Source organism: Garra rufa, chromosome 25, assembly GCF_049309525.1.
Source record: "Garra rufa chromosome 25, GarRuf1.0, whole genome shotgun sequence".
In the NCBI taxonomy this organism is placed as follows: Eukaryota; Metazoa; Chordata; class Actinopteri; order Cypriniformes; family Cyprinidae; genus Garra; species Garra rufa.
Window position 1 is genome coordinate 30,387,438 of NC_133385.1, and position 17,637 is coordinate 30,405,074.

General features: G+C 34.4%; 1 protein-coding gene across 4 annotated transcripts; it reads left to right on the plus strand.

Moving 5' to 3' along the window:
• The first annotated feature begins 2,887 nt into the window (after positions 1–2,887).
• spty2d1 (SPT2 chromatin protein domain containing 1) lies at positions 2,888–11,653 on the plus strand. Of its 4 annotated transcripts, none has more exons than XM_073832058.1 (7): positions 2,888–3,389; positions 4,141–4,336; positions 4,425–4,539; positions 6,698–8,257; positions 10,497–10,653; positions 10,749–10,826; positions 11,159–11,653. In XM_073832058.1, exons 2-7 carry the CDS (start codon positions 4,313–4,315, stop codon positions 11,256–11,258), a joined length of 2,034 nt encoding a protein of 677 aa, XP_073688159.1. In that variant the 5' UTR covers positions 2,888–3,389; positions 4,141–4,312; the 3' UTR covers positions 11,259–11,653. The 4 variants fall into 4 exon arrangements, with proteins under 4 accessions (XP_073688159.1, XP_073688158.1, XP_073688157.1 ...); XM_073832057.1 differs by lacking the exon at positions 4,141–4,336 and adding an exon at positions 10,973–11,062; XM_073832056.1 differs by lacking the exon at positions 4,141–4,336 and having other exon boundaries at positions 10,973–11,653.
• Positions 11,654–17,637: the final 5,984 nt, after the last annotated feature.

Sequence of the window (17,637 nt, forward strand, 5' to 3'; positions counted from 1 at the left end):
AGGAAGTGTCTTACAAAACACTTCATAGAATTTATCCTGCTAAGCATGTTTTGGAAAGATTTAAGCTTAATATTTTATATAACTGTGAATTTTGTGGTCAAGAAAAAGAAACCATTTTGCATCTTTTTTGTTCATTGTATATACACAATATTATTTTTGTAAAGATATGGAACTCTATATTAACCGAAAAATGGAACGTATGATAGAAATTTGTATAGTCGATGTGCTTTTTTATACAGAAAATGAAAGATTGAATTGTAAAGAACAACATATTATACATTTGTTTATTTTATTAGGAAAATTCCATATACATAAGAAAAAGTGGGCTCAGTGTAAACCCAATTTTTCTCATTTTATTAATGACTTTAAACTGTATGTAAATCTCTTGGAACAAGCGAAAAACAAAAAAGCACTACAATTGTTCTTTCTTTCTTTTTTCTATTTTGTTTCTTCTTATTCTCTGGCAGCTAATGTTAATTTGATATGAATATGTAATACCTTTTGTTCTTGTGGCATTGAATTAATGAAAAAAAATCATACAAACTGATGTCTTGGTATTTCAGGCTTTGTCTATAATAAATATTTAGAATGCAAAAGAAAAATATGGGTGGTTATTGAAGGGTGTAATTGTGCTTGTGCTTTATTTAATTGTTTATTAGTTTTTCTTTTGTAACGTTCGTTACTTATTTATATGAGTCAGGGTTAACTAAAAGTCAAACTATACCCATTAAAAATCATTACAGATTTTTTTTATTTATTAAAGCATTGGTTTTTATTATATATACATATACATATATGTACATCATTGTTTAATTATATATTATATATTATCTTATTTTCCCAGTAATGTACAGTAACAGTCAAAAGTTTTTGAACTGTAAGATTTTTACTTTTTCTTTTTTTTTATTGAAGAACCAAGCCTGCATTTATTTGATCCAAAGTACAGCAAAGGCAGTAATATTGTAAAATATTTTTACTATTTAAAATAACTGCTTTCTATGTGAATATATTTTAAAATGTAATTTAGTCCTGTAATCAAAGCTGAATTTTCAGCATCATTATTTTATTCTTCAGTGTCACATGATCCTTCAGAAATTATTCTAATATGCTGATTTGCTGTTTAAGAAACATTTATTATTATTATTATTATCATCAATATTTAAAACTGTTGAGTAGTTTATTTCAGATTTCTTTGATGAATAGAAAGATCCAAATATCAGCATTTATCTAAAACAACATACATTTGTAACATATACACTATACCATTCAAAAGTGTCAGTATTAGTAGTCAGTATAATTAATTTATTTATTTATTTTTGCCAAAGAAATGATAGAAATTAATACTTTTATTTTGCAAGGATGCTTGAAATTGATTAAAAGTGATGATAAACATGTATAATGTTTCAGATTTTTATTTCAGATAAATGCTCATGTGACTGAAGTAATGATGCTAAAAATTCAGCTTTGAAATCACAAGAATAAATTAAATTTTAAAATGTATTTATTCCTGTGATCAAAGCTGAATTTTCAGCATCATTACTTCAGTCTTCAGTGTCACATGATGCTTCAGAAATCATTCTAATATGCTGATTTGCTGTTTAAGAAACATTTATTATTATTATTATTATCAATATTTAAAACTGTTGAATAGTTTATTTCAGGATTCTTTGATGAATAAAAAAAATCATAGATCAGTATTTATCTAAAATAAAAAGCATTTGTAACACTATATACGCTATACCATTCAAAAGCGTCAGTACTAGTCAGTATATTTTATTTATTTTTGCGAAAGAAATGATGAATACTTTTATTTTGCAAGGATGCTTAAAATTGATCAAAAGTGTTGATAAACATTTATAATGTTACAAAAGAGTTTTATTTCAGATAAATGCTGTTCTTCTGAACTTTCTATTCATCAAAGAAACCTGAAAAAAATCTTTGTTTTCAACATGATAATAATAATAAAAAAAAACGTTTTTTTGAGCAGCAAATCAGAATATTAGAATGATTTCTGAAGGATCATGTGACACAAGTAATGATGCTAAAATTCAGCTTTGAATAAATTCAATTTTAAATGTATTTAAATAGAAAACAGTAACTGAAATAGTAAATATATTTCAGTTTGTTGCGGTTTTTTGGTGAAGAGACTTCTTTAAAAATCATTAATAATCTTACTGTTCAAAAACTTTTTGGAAGTGAATACACTGACATTAATTTATATGTGACCATGGACCACAAAACCAGTCATAAAGGTCATTTTTTTGAAATTGACATTTATGCATCATCTGAAAGTTGAATAAATAAGCTTTCAATTGATGTAAGTTTCTGTTAGTATAGGAAAATATTAGGCCGAGATACAACTATTTCAAAATCTAGAATCTGAGGGTGCAAAAAAAAAAAAAAATTAAATATTGAGAAAATCCCCTTTAAAGTTGTCAAAATAAAGTTCTTAGCAATGCATATTACTAATCAAAAATTAAGTTCTGATATATTTACGGTAGGAAATTTACAAAATATCTTCATGAAACATCATCATTACTTAATATTCAAATGATTTTTGGCATAAAAGAAAAATCGATAATTTTGGTTATTGCTACAGATATACCTGTGTTGGTTTTGTGGTCCAGGGTCACATATTTGTTCACTTATACATGTAGCTTATTTTCCTAATAATGTGGTTGCATTTAAAAATGTTCTCTATAAAAAATAAACGAGAAAAGCGCGTGTATTTACTGAGATTTGTGTTTTCATGTTTAGTAACCTATTTTTATCGTAAACTATTATTTTTGATCTTATATACACAACATTAAAATTGATGACAGAAGATAACGCAGAAGTAAACGCGTGTCTTAAACAACCGGAAGTTACGTTGGGAGCGTGAACCGGATGACGTGGGTTTGGTTGTTGCATCTAGAACACAGATCTCACAAGAGGATTTTCCCATATTCGCGTTGTTTTTATAGCCTTTTCGTTTCATGTCGTTTAACGACAATTTAGGGAAACTGATCCGGTATCACTGAACGAAAACACAACGAAACTTTTTTTTTATTAACCTGGGAAGCTCTGCTTTGTTTGAAAGGTTTACATACACAACAGTTGATCCGATATGGCGCACAGAAGCTGAAGGGAGTTGATTTAATCGAGGGTTTCCTCTTAGTTAGCTTCTCCTTTCGCCAATACTCGTTTGGTTTTAACAGCAGGGCTGATTTTGGGTGATTTTCAGACTGTATTTTCGGGCACAAAGGCTGCCTGAGGTTAGTGTTAGTCGATTGGTGAGTGGTAGCTATTGCTATTAGCTAAGTTAAGTGAGCTGTGGACAGTTCGGGATCATGGATTTCGACAGCGTGCTGTCCATCGCCTCCCAAAACCAAGGCCTCAGCAGCATACCGGTATGTATGAGGAAAAAATACATGACAATAACAATACAACATCATTTAGGAGCTTTACAGTAGTTTAAAATGTCCAATCGATGCCTTGGGAAGATCCATCTCCATGCAGTTTGATTAATTCAGATGTTTTCCCCGCTGAAAAAAAAAAAAAACAGCATATGCTGGTTAGGTATGTTTTGGTGCTGGGATGCTGGTTTATGTTGGTCCTTTGCTGGTTAAGGACCAGCATAAACCAGCCCCAAAACATGCCTAACCAGCATATGCTGTTTTTTTTTTCAGCAGGATTACTGTTGTATTGTGCCAATATATTTTGTTTTAGACTAATATTGAATCATTTTGCCTCCATATTAAGAAAAAGCCTCACAAGTCATGTCATTTAAAAGAGTAGTTCACTTTCAGAACAAAACTTTACAGATAATGTACTCACCCCCTTGTCATCCAAGATGTTCATGTCTTTCTTTCTTCAGTCATTAGGATATTATGTTTTTTGAGGAAAACATATCATGTTTTCTCTCCATATAGTGGACTTCTATGGTGCCCCGAGTTTGAGCTTCCAAAATGCAGCTTCAAATGACTCTAAACGATCACAGCCAAGGAAAGAAGGGTCTTATCTAGCTAAACGATCGTTTTTTTATTTATTTATTACAATTTATATACTTTTTAACCTCAAATGCTCGTCTTGTCTAGCTCTGCGTGTACTCTGTGTAGAGATTAAAACGTATAAATTGTAAATGTTTTATTGTTTCGCTAGATGAGACCCTTCTTCCTCGCCTGGGATCATTTAGAGCCCTTTGAAGCTGCATTTAAACTGCATTTTGGAAGTTCAAACTCGGGGGCACCATAGAAGTCCATTATATGGAGAGAAATCCTGAAATGTTTTCCTTTGAAAAACACAATATCTTTACGACTGAAGAAAGAAAGACATGAACATCTTGGATTACGAGGAGGTAAGTACATTATCTGTAAATTTTGTATGTACTTTCATATACACGTGTTTGCATTTCTGTGGTTTTTAATCATATCTGTCTTTTATAGAAGCGGTACAGCCTGAAAACCGGTCCACCCAAGAAAGATGTCAAAATCAAGGGAGTAAATTCAGCTGCGGTGCAGGCCTTCTTGAAAAAACAGGCCACTGATCAAAAGAAAAAAGGTGCTTTTTTATAAACCTTGTTTAGCTGTGCATAAAATGATTATCTTCTAAAATTCATGGTCCATCCAAGTCATTGTCTACTTGCTGTCATGTCATTGCAAGCCTGTTAGTCTTCAACCACAAAAGATAGTTCTCTTTCATATAATTAAAATGAAGGGGATGGGTGCTGACCTTAAAAGCAGACCAAGTGAAATTTAGACGTGTCACGTCATAGTTGACCTCAATCACATAAAAAGTTAACCAACCGTTTGTACACATTTTTATACACAGAAATCTAGTTCATGTTCTTGTTGTGTTCCAGGTATTTGACCCAGATTGAATTTTTTTATTTCCCAGAAAAAGCTAAAGTTATCACATACTGACTTTGTTCACACATCAAATTCCCCACCCTCAAAATATTTTTTGCACTTTCTTGGAGTTTTTTTTTTTTCTCTAAACTTGTTACACGTGTGATGTCCCTGTCCAAAAATGACCCACCTACATAAATCTTGCTTGTAAATCTGTTATTGTGCCCAAAAACAATTTGAGCTTTTCAGTGACCATTGCCAAATTTATCCACAAATAATGGTTATTTTCCACTCAAACAAACTGAGGTGCATAAGCTAGATAAATAATGTCTATGACCAATCTGGGGGGTGTTCCATAAACCAGGTTTACCAAATAAGTCAGGCTTATTTCAGTTAGTCTAATTTATTGTCACTTGATTTGGCTCAAAATAAGTCAGACTAACTGAAATAAGCCTGACTTATTTGGTAAACTTGGTTTATGGAACACCCCCCAGTTCCAAAAAGAAATGCAAAACAAAATAAGATAAAGAAAATAGCAGAAGGACATCATATGTGACCCTGGACCCCAAAACCCATCATAAGGGTCAATTTTTTAAAATTGAGATTTATACATCATCTGAAAGCTGAATAAATAAGCTTTCCGTTGATGTATGGTTTGTTGGAACATGACAAAATCTTAAATCTGAGGTAAGATATTTGAATGCTTAGTTTTGTGATCAAAGCTCTGTAGTTTTAATTGTGTGAAAACCATAATGCAATGCAAGACTATGTTTAAAAGATAAACAAAAAAGCAATCAAAATCAAAAGCCTGGTGGATCATGTTTGATGCTCGCATTTTAACGTGTTGTTTTTTTTTCTCCTAGAAATAATATATGGATAATCAAGTAAACGTAAACTACCAGTGAAAAGTTTTTGAACTTTAAGATTTTTAATGTTTAAAATCTCTCTTATGCTCTCCAAGCCTGCATTTTTTTTTATCCAAAGTACAGTGAAAACAGTACATTTTTTAAAATGTTTTCTATTTGAATATATTTTGTACATATAATACATATATTTATTACATATAATTTTTTTCTGTGATTTCAAAGCTGAATTTTCAGCATCATTATACCAGTCATATTCCAGTCACTAAAAATCATTCTAATACTTTGATTTGCTGCAAAACCATGTAATACTATTATTATGTTAAAAATATTGATAATAAAAAAAAATCTTGAACAACAAATGAGCATATTAATATGATGTCTACATGGTCATGTGACACTGAAGACTGGAGTAATGATGCTAAAAATGTAGCTTTGATCACAGGAAAAAAAATACTTTTTAAAATGTATTCAAATAGAAAGCAGTTTTTTTTAAATAGTAAAAATATTTTTTAACATTTTACTGTGGATCAAATAAATGCGGGCTTGGTGAGCAGAACAGTCTTCTTTAAAAACATTTAAAGTCTTACTGTTCAAAGACTTTTGACTGGTAGTGTAAGTTTCTTTACCCCATTAAGTGTTCATTTTGAAATACTGCTAACAGTATAAAGGTTGTTCTTATGTTTATAAAGGACACGTGAGCCACAACCTGAAGGGGGGCGCTTTTGCAGTTATATCAAATGGCCTTTTACGTGCTAAAAAGTTTTGAACTATTGATCAAATGACATTATACATGTAGTAGATTCAGTATAACATGTTTGTCAGCAAATGATGACCTAGAAGCCTTAGAAATGTAGGTATTAATTATGATATAGTAGGATTTATAGGGCCAATCAGGATTAGATATTTGCCTTGCAGGAGCAGGAATAAGACATGAGGGTGAGAAAATAACAATGGCACTTCTCATATGATCTCATATTTTGATGTTCCTCTCATTCACTTTCTTAGAACTACAGAATAAGAAAGAAAAAGAGGAACTGCTGGCCAAAAGAGTGGAGCTGAAATCAGACAGGAAGGCGAGAGCAATGGCTTCACGAACCAAGGACAATTTCAGAGGTTACAACGGCGTCCCTGTCATAGAACAGCCTAAAAAGAGGCGGTCGAAAGGGGACAGATCAGAAGAGCAAGAAACATCGTCGAACACATATGACGACGATGATGATGGTGATAATTATGAATATGAGGGAACAGATTCTGAATCTGAAGAACAAAGCGTGCCTGTTAAGCCTCCGCCTCGGCCTGAGTTCTCCAACAGAGTTGACAGCAAACCGAAAAAACCCAGTGCTCCAGCAAGACCCCCTCCATCGTCAATGAACTTTGCGGACCTCTTGAAACTTGCGGAAAAGAAGCAGTTTGAACCTGTTGAAATGAAAGTAGTGAAGAAGACCGATGAGAGGCTTAGAACAGCAGAGGAGATTAGAGAACTCGAAATGGAGCGCAGAGTTAAGAATCAGGATAGAGGGAGGGAAGCCAAACCGGACAAGAATTCAGGACACAAAGACAGTCGATCACAATCCAGCTCAAGTTCACAAAAGAAGAATGTAGACAGAGATGGCAAAATTGGGAAATTGCCCAAGCCATCAGGGGAAAAGTATCAGTCAAGTAGTTCCAAACCATCAGGGGAAAAGTACCAGTCAAGTAGTTTCAAACCATCAGGGGAAAAGTACCAGTCAAGTAGTACCAAGCCATCAGGGGAAAAGTACCAGTCAAGTAGTACCAGCAAAAAGCCAAAGCTTCAAGCATCCAGTGAAAGAACTCCAAGTTCTGCCAAACCGCACGAAGACAGAAACTCAGGCTCCTCAGGTGCCTTAAATGGTAAAGCTGCCATGAAAAACGGCGCGCCCGTTCAATCCAAACAAGCACCATCCAGACCCACACAAGGCCAAAGGCCCACACAAGGCCAAAGGCCCACACAAGGCCAAAGGCCCACACAAGGCCAAAGGCCCACACAAGGCCAAAGGCCCACAGCCTCAAGTGACCTTACCCCAAAGAAGGGGAATACCTCAATACCTCAAGGAAAATCAAGTATTTCGGGAATTCGTGCTGGAGTTGCACCTGGTGCAGCTAGACCAAATCAAGGACCACACAAAAACTTTGGGCAAGTTAGACCTAGTAACTCTGAGAGGGGTGGGCCACCTCAGAAACTAGCAAAACCAGGACATTTATCACGGCCTGGGAGCAATGGACTTGCACGACCTTCTTCTGGTGACCCTTCAAAGCAACCAAGACCAGGTGGGAGTTTGCAAGGTCAGCAAATTCCTGGAAGCTCCAAGGCCTTCCTAAATGGACCACCACGAGGTGCTGTTTCTGGGAGACCGGTCAACGGCATGGGCTCTGGCCCTGGAAGACCTCAGTGCACTGTTATTTCAGAGACTATTTCATCAAAGAACTTTGCAGCGAGACCTGGGATGGCTCCAAGACCTCCCGGACCTCAAGGTCCCCAAGGCCCCCAAGGCACCAGGACAGTGATTGGCCCCTCAGGCCACAGAGTCCTGGTTAGACCTTCTGGTAAGGGTTATAAGAATCTCTAAATGGCAATGTGTTTCCAGTGAACTACTGTTACAACAGACCCCAATTCCAAAATAACACAAAGCATTTCACACTTGTTCCGCTAAACCAGGGGGGTCCAAACTTGTTCTTGTACTGCAGAGTTTGCCTAAAACCCAAAACACACCTGAACCAGTTAATCAAGGTCTTCAGACTCACTAGAAACATCCAAGCAAGTGTGTTGGAGCTGGTTGGAGCTAAACTCTGTAGGACGTTGCCCCTCTAGGAAGAGGATTGGACACCTCTGCTCAAAACAAACATATCCCACTTAATGGAATATGTAAATTAACTTACAACTGAGGTTTAAGATATTAACAAAAACCTGTTGTCGTGAAGAATCCTTTTTGCTTTGCAAAGGTTGAATATTCCAACAGCTGAATTGGTGAATCATCTACAAATCTAGGAGTCCTTTTTCTTGTTCATTAGGCATATAAGTAGGGCTGCCCTCAACTAAAGATTTTTCTGGTCGACTAGTAGTCGTTCATTTTAAATGTTAGCCGACTTAGTCGCACGTTTATGGATAAACCATATAAATCATAATAATGAGCTTTTAATTGCCACGTGGCTTAATAAGCGCTCAAGTGCACACAAAAAAATCTTGACACAGCGCACCGGCAGAAATAATAATTCTGAATGTGTCAGGGAAAAACAGCAAGGAGCCTGCTTTAACGTTTTAACAATTTATTGCTAAAGTAGTGCTTTTTTTGTTTTCGGCTTAAGAGATTAGGTCGGTAGATTTCCGCATTAGTGATACGCCTGTTTCATATGAGTTACATAATCTGAGAACATTTGTTTTCTATTTGAATTGGTTTGTTTAAAAGTAGAGGTTTCACTCTTTATAGATATATTTTTTATCCCATGTAATACATGGAGTTTCGAAGTTTCGCGCTTAAAGGATTAGTTCACTTCCAAAACAAAAATTTACAGATAATGTACTCACTCCCTTGTCAACCAAGATGTTAATCTCTTTCCTTCTTCAGTCATAAAGCAATTTATTTTATTTTTTTAGGGAAACATTTCAGGATTTCTCTCTATGTGATGGACTTGATGCCCCCAAATTTGAACTTCCTAAATGCGGTTTAAATGCAGCATCAAAGGGCTCTAAGCGATCCCAGCCGAGGAATAAGGGTCTTATCTAGCGTAATGACAAAAAATACAATATAGATGCTTTTTAACCTTAAACACTCGTCTTTTCTTGCTCTGTGTGAACTGATCGTTTCGCTTCTTACTCGACTGGGATCATTTAGAGCTCTTTGAAGCTGCATTTAAACTGCATTTTGGAAGTTCAAATTTGGGGGCACCATAGAAATCCATTACATGGAGAGAAATCCTGAAATGTTTTTCCTCAAAGAACATAATTTCTTTACGACTGAAGAAAAAAAGCCATGAACATCTTGAATGAAAAGGGGGTGAGTACATTATCTGTAAATTCTTGTTCTGGAAGTGAACTAATCACCGTTCACACAGACCGAGACGGCAGAAAGCGCATCCTGTTTGCTTTAATTATTTTACAAAAGCATAGCGTTTCGTTATTCTGAGTGCACACAAGTAAACGTAGAGTCTTTACAGATTCGAAAGATGTATACTTTTATCAATATGACCAAAAATGTATTTTAAGAGCAAGTGACCGCACCGGTGCCTCCATCTGTCATGCAGGGACATTAGATGTTAAGCACATTAGCAGTAGGCATGTTTGTAAAATGTAAAACCTATGTAAATATATGTATAATGGAACATGAGCAAAGTATTTTAATAACTGATTGAAAAGACGTCAGATTCGAGCGTTTATATTCTTTGTTTTCCCTGTTGATCAAATTATTTCAAGTTTACACCCACTACCCCTGCCCCCCAACCTGATCAAAATTAAATTAGTTTTAGGCTCATTCAGATTGATTAAGCTTGACATTAAGCATTTCTGATTGAGCCATAATCTGATTACTAACTGATTATTTAGTTGCATGTAAATGTAGCGTCTTTGAAATGTATAGAACAAGCGGAATTAATTTGTGTGAATCGATTCTTCGGTTGTTTGTTGCTTCGATTGTTTGCGTTGAATGAGTTTATGGATGATTTGCGCACGTATGCATTCCTATGTTCCATAAACAAGGACGTTTGTCTTTAATTTGTATTCAGACGCAAAATTAATTCCTTATGTGTATTCCTACATGTTTCTGAAGTATATCCCCTCCTATTTTTAAAGGATCAGCATTGCCTCCCATAACATCCAGTTATAAACGCAAGTATGAGGATGAGGAAGAGTATGACTCAGAGATGGATGACTTCATCGACGATGAAGGAGAAGAACAAGATGAAATTTCAAAACATATCAGGGAAATCTTTGGTTATGACAAGAGCAAGTAAGTTCTTGCCCAGTTTAAGGTTACATAAAAGATCTTTGTTAAAGGCGACGTGTTTACACGCTTTGTATTAAAATTGTCTTTTGTTCCAACAGATATAAAGACGAAAGCGACTATGCACTGAAGTTTATGGAGAGCAGCTGGAAAGACCAGCAGAAAGAGGAAGCGAGGAGGTAAGAATTCAGCTGCAAAATGAGTGGGTCAATAGTAGTTGTGACAAACTGCTTTGGTTCATCATCATTGTCACCAAATCATCACACTGTTGCCTTCTTTTCTGTGTGTTTTTTGTGTTTTGCCTCGTCCCTAATTGTCTGATTAGCCTGCGCATGGCAGTGCTTGAGGACCAGGAGGAGGAAAGACGAGAACTTGAGGAGATGCAGCGGAAGAATGCCAAGAAGAGCAAATGATTGTGATGATTGTGTTTCTGAAACGCTTCTCTCCGTTTACGTAGAGGACCGGCAGAAATTGCCTTCCTTAATGACGTCTGTTTTTGTTTCTGCCTCAGTTTACGCCTGGGAATCAAGGAGGATGAAGAGGAATTGCGTTTGGAGGAGGAGGAGATGAAAAGAAAACTAGCAATGAAAGCAAACAGGAAAAAGATATAGTTTACCTTACTTGACTTTGATCTAGTCTTATTTGGTTGGGGAGACCTGAGGGAAATGGAAATGCCTTTCTAGCGCCGCCGACGTTGTTACACTATTTATTTAAATGCCCAAGCCATGGGAGCAGGTTTGCACTATCAAGAGCCCATCTGACATAGCTGAGCTTTCGGAGAAAATAATATATGAAAATAATATCTGAGAATCACAATAGCATTTTTTGTATCTGTAGAAACCATGAAAGTATATCGATGTGGATGCCTTACATCTCAAGCACCAACTTCCAGATTGGTCCTAATTTAGGGAGAGTTATTTTATTACTTGTGCTATTTAATTGGTGAAAAAAAGACAGAAGACTGCCATTTTTCCAATGTATTCTTTTGTTAAAGTGATTTGACAGATTCAGTTGTCCTGTCTTTTGTTAATTCCGTGTTTGTCGCTGTAATGGTGGATCTGGTTACAGAAACCTTGAAGTGAAAATGAGTTATCTTTCACTGGGATGAACCTCAAATATTAACTTTGTACTGTGGAACACATTGGTCACGTTGCACAACGTGCTTGTAATGCAAATTACATCGTTCACATTTCAACATATTTATTGCGTCATTTAGACAACTTGTCAATATTAGCAATATTGCAATACCATGGTGTTCCTTGAAGAATAATGAAGTACCATTTAAACACAACGTGCTGCATATACGGTAAGAATCCACTACCGTGTTACATGAGATACAATTGGTATTTCAAAAAGTTATTGAAAACATATCCAAGCTTATTCAGTGCTTGCCAAATACTAGTTACTTTCTTTTTTGCCTTTAATGAAAAAAAAAACTGATTTCTTTATAGTATGGTTAGTCAACTCTGTTACAAACAAATTAGGCAATGTGTAGATATCATAGTAGGAAGAATCCTTGTTGCAATAATCATTTGATCCCCTGCCGATTTTATACTTTTGTCCACTGACAAAGAAATGATCAGTCTATAATTTTAAAGGTAAGCTTATTATAACAGTGAGAGAATAACAAAAAATGCATTTCTTGGTGGTAAAACCCTTGTTGGCGATCACAGAGGTCAGACGTTTCTTGTAGTTGGTCTTTGCAGATCCTCTCCAATTTATTAAGGTTTTGAAGCTGACGTTGGCAACTTTCAGCTCCCTCCACAGATTTTCCATGGGATTAAGGTCTGGAGACTGGCTAGGCCACTCTAGGACCTTAATGTGCTTCTTCTGGAGCCACTCCTTTGTTGCCTTGGCTGTGTGTTTTGGATCATTGTCATGCTGGAATACCCATCCATGACCCATTTCAATTCCCTGGTTGAGGGAAGGAGGTTCTCACCCAAGATTTGATGGTACATGTCTCTGTCCATTGTCCCCTTAGCAGAAATACACTCCAAAGCATAATGTTTCCACCTCCATGTTTGACGGTGGGGATGGTGTTCTTGGGGTCATAGGCAGCATTCCTTCTTTTCCAAACATGGCGAGTTAAGTTGATGCCAAAGAGCTCAATTTTGGTCTCATCTGACCACAACACTTTCACCCAGTTCTCCAGGGGCCTATACCATGATGGTAGTTAAACTAATTCAGAGTTACAGGATTAATTTCGAGTTGACAAAACTAAACCACTCCAATCCGGCTTTGTTGGTACCATGATGCTGATCATCAACTTTCTTTGTCAACTCAGGTTTTGATCCTGAGTTTGTGGAGCACATGCACATGAATATGTGACATCAGTGGCAAACAGCCAATCACAAGCCTTGGTTGAATTTTAACGAGTTAGCTAAAGTTTAAGAGATTAATTTAAACGCATTTAAACAAAAAAAAAAAAATACTTGTTTATAAAAGAGTACAAATAAAATAAATTATCTTGCTCTATCAGTGCACTCACAAGTGAAACGTGTTAAGTAAATATATATATATATATATATATATATAATGTATGGGTCAAAATTATTGATTTTTCTTTTATGCCAAAAATCATTAAGAAATTAAGTAAAGATATGTTCCATGATATGATTTTTTGTAAAATTCCTACTATAAATATATCAAAATGTAATTTTTGATTAGTAATATGCATTGTTAAGAACTCAATTTGGACAACTTTAAAGGTGATTTTCTCAGTATTTAGATTTTTTTGCACCTCAGATTCCAGATTTTCAAATAAATGTATCTCGACCAAATATTGTCCCATCCTAACATACCATATATCAATAGGAAGCTTATTGAGCTTTCATATGATGTATACATCTCAGTTTGATAAAATTTAACCTTATGACTGGTTTTGTGGTCCAGGGTCACACACACACACACATACATATATATATATATATATATATATATAGAGAGAGAGAGAGAGAGAGAGAGAGATTCTACACCTTATTTATATTACATACGATCTGTATATATTAACATAATTTAAAATAAATTATTCATAATAACTCTTAAACTAAAATTGCTTGTGTGTAATGGACTAATAATTATATAAATAATATAAAATAACTATAAGTAATTATCATTAAAGCCAGACCATTATTTTTCAAAATTTTATTTACTAATTTATTTTTTTACTAGTGACCTTTAATTTGCAGCACGAGAAACTAGGGAAGTGACTTTTTTGTGTCTGATGTCAGTTTTAGATCTTTAATCCAGAACATAACCTGCCCTGGAGCAGGTTAGCCGTGGAGTGTAAGTTACTATGGCAATGAACGCTGCTAAAAGCCAAGCCACTTTCATGGTACCTAAAACCCAGGATTGGTGCAAACTAAGCTGAAATTTACCTGGCTAGCCAGCTAATCCGGCTTCATGGTACAGGCCCCAGTTCTTGGCAAACTTCAGATGGTACATGTGATTTCTTGAGGAGAGGGACCTTGCGGGCACTGCAGGATTTCAGTCCTTCAAGGCGTAGTGTGTTACCAATTGTTTTCTTGGTGACTATGGTCCCAGCTGTCTTGAGATCTTTGACAAGATCCTCCTGTGTAGTTCTGGGCTGATTCCTCACCGTTCTCATGATCATTGAAACTCCACGAGGTGAGATCTTGCATGGAGCCCCAGACGGAGGGAGATTGACAGTTATTTTGTGTTTCTTCCATTTGTGAATAATCACACCAACTGTTGTCACCTTCTCTCCAAGCTGCTTGGCGATGGACTTGTAGCCCATTCCAGTCTTGTGTAGGTCTACAACCTTGTCCCTAACATCCTTGGACAGCTCTTTGGTCTTAGCCATGGTGGAGAGTTGGACTCTGATTGATTGATTGCTTCTGTGGACAGGTGTCTTAAAGGGAGTGCTCCTAATCTCAGCTTGTTATGTGTATAAAAGACACCTTGGGAGCCAGAAAGCTTGCTGATTGACAGGGGATCAAATACTTATTTCACTCAATAAAATGCAAATCAATTTATAACGTTTTTGGAATGCATTTTTCTGGATTTTTTTGTTATTCTGTTTCACTGTTAAAATAAACCTACTATTAAAATGATAGACTAGTCATTTCTTCAGTGGGCAAATGTACAAAATCAGCAGGGGATCAAATATTATTATTATTTTCCACACTGTACCAACATTTGCAACTGAGATAATATTTCACCTATGCATCCGTCCACTTGGAGCAAGAATTTTTCATTGAAAAATAAATAAAGATTTAAAAATATTGTAATTGTAATGTTTAGACTGTAGAGATTTTAAACAATTTCACTTTTTTGTTTTTGTGCAAATAGTTCATAAACAGAGTTGACCCTGATGAACTGACAGTTCTGTTACGTACTGTCATCATTGTTTCTGTACCTTGGTAATAAAGTTGGATGGTAACAGATTTGACAATTTTACATTTTTAGCCCAAAACTCCCTTTGGTAGCATAGATGCTAAGAGCACATGACACTAATAAAAACATGATTAAACGATTTTTAAATAACCCAAATGTGTGATCAATGATACATTTTGTTTTCCTTTTAATATTATGGTAACAGTTTTGACGTTTTATAAAATAATGGTGTAAGAAGTTTTTAGATGATTTTTTTTTTTTTTTTTTCCAGAGAGAGCACACATTTTTCAGTGTTCAGATTAAATCAGTGACGGAAAGTGACAATTTGCTGTAATAATTTAAAGGCAAAATATGGTACGGTAACAGAGTTGATGCAAGGTTTATGGACATTTTTAAAATAAAAAATACTGTTTATGTTTATTATTATTTACTTTTATTATTTACTTAGTTGACTATCAGGGGTTTTCAAAATGGGGGCGCTAGAGGGTCCTTGGAAAAGTTTACTAAGATAAGTAAATGAACTAAACATAAATTAAAGCCAATAAACATATGAAATAAATGATAATCATTTGATTATAGACCATAAGTAATTAACAGTACATAGTGAGTAGATAAAGCTAAAATAATGGAAGTTTATAGAAAAAAAAGCAGTAAATAAAGATAAGATTAAACTAAATAATTTGGCACATGAAAAGGATTTAAACTGAATATGCATATAACAGTTCTGTATTATAATGAGTAGAAAAGGGCAAAATAATATTAAAAAATGTTCTCTTTTACGTATAATAAGCTTAATTTCCTTAAACATTATGAAAAATGAATTAGGTCTTTTTTATGTTAGTGAATAAAAGTAATAGTTACAGTGGGCGTAAACGTATGTTCAGTTTATTAAATGTATAAAATGACTAATATGTTGCTACAAGGTGACAAATGACTATAGGAGACTACAAATGTGGGACGATAAGCCCCGTCCATGTTTCTGTCAATCAACATGTCAATATTTTTGTCAGTATGGTTTCTTTTTTTTTTCTTAATGATTTTTTTTAATGTAAAATATTATTACAGTTTAAAATGATGTTCTATATTAAATATATTTAAAAACAACAAACTTTTAGTTGGTCGTTTATATTGTTACAAAAGATTTGTATTTTAAATAAACACTGTTCTTTTCCACTTTTTATTTGTTAAATAATCCTGGGGGGAAAATCACAGGTTTCATCATATTAGAATGATTTCTGAAGAATCATGTGACATTGAAGACTGGAGTATTGATGCTGAAAATTCAGCTTTGTATCACAGGAATAAATTACATTTTAAAATATATTCACATAGAAAACAGTTATTTTAAATAGTAAAAATATTTCACAATATTACATTTTTTATGTATTTTTGATCAAAAAAATGCAGCCTTGATGAACATAAGAAACGTCTTTAAAAACTATTACAAATCTTACTGATCTTAAACTTTTGAGTCAATGTTTTTTTTTTTTTAAAGAAGTCTCTTCTGCTCATGCCTCAAGCCTGCATTAACTTAATGTAACATACAGCAAAAGCAGTAATATTGTGAAATATTTTTACTTTTTAATGTAACGGCTTTCTATGTGAATATATTTTAAAATGTAATGTATTTCTGTGCATTTTTAGCATCATTACTCCAGTCTTCAGTGTCACGTGATCCTTCAGAAATCATACTAATATGCTGATTTGCTGTTCAAGAAAAAAGTATTATTATTATTATTAATATTATCAATATTTAAAAGAGTTGAGTACATTTTTCATCTATGATGAATAGACAGCTCCAAAGATCAGCATTTATCTGAAATAAAAAGCTTTTGTAACATTTTACATTTCGTAGAATCGATAGAAATGAACAATTTTATTTAGCAAGGTTGCTTCAAATTGATAAAAAATGTTGATAGAGACATTTATAATGCTACAAAAGATTTCTATTTCAGATAAATGCTGTTCTTCTGAACTTTCTATTCATCAAAAGAAACCAGAGAAAAATCTGCTCAGCTATTTTCAACATAATAATAATGAATGTTGTTTAAGGAGCAAATCAGAATATTAAAATGATATCTGCAAGGTCATGTGACACTGAAGACTGGCGTAATGATGCAAAAAAAACAGCTTTAAAATCACAAGAATAAATTACATTTTAAAACATATTCAAATAGAAAAAAGTTATTTTAAATAGTAAAAAAAATCATAATCTTACAGTTTTTGCTGTACTTTGGATCAAATAAATGCAGGTTTAATGTTTAAAAAAACATTAAAGGAACACTCCACTTTTTTTTGGAAATAGGCTCATTCTCCAACTCCCCCCGAGTTAATAAGTTGAGTTTTACCGTTTTGAAATCCATTCAGCCGTTCTCCTGTTCTGGCGATATCACTTTTAGCATAGCTTAGCATAGATCATTGAATCCTATTAGACCAATAGCATCGCGTTCAAAAATGAGTTTTGGTATTTGTTCTATTTAAAACTTGACTCTTCTACAGTTATATCATAATATGGACGCAGCAGGCAGAGTAATATCACGCAGCGCCTGAAATAAGTTCCCAGCTAGGTAACTTCCAATGTGTCTGGCGTGATAATACTCCGCCTGCTTCGGTCATGTTACGGCAGCAAACTTC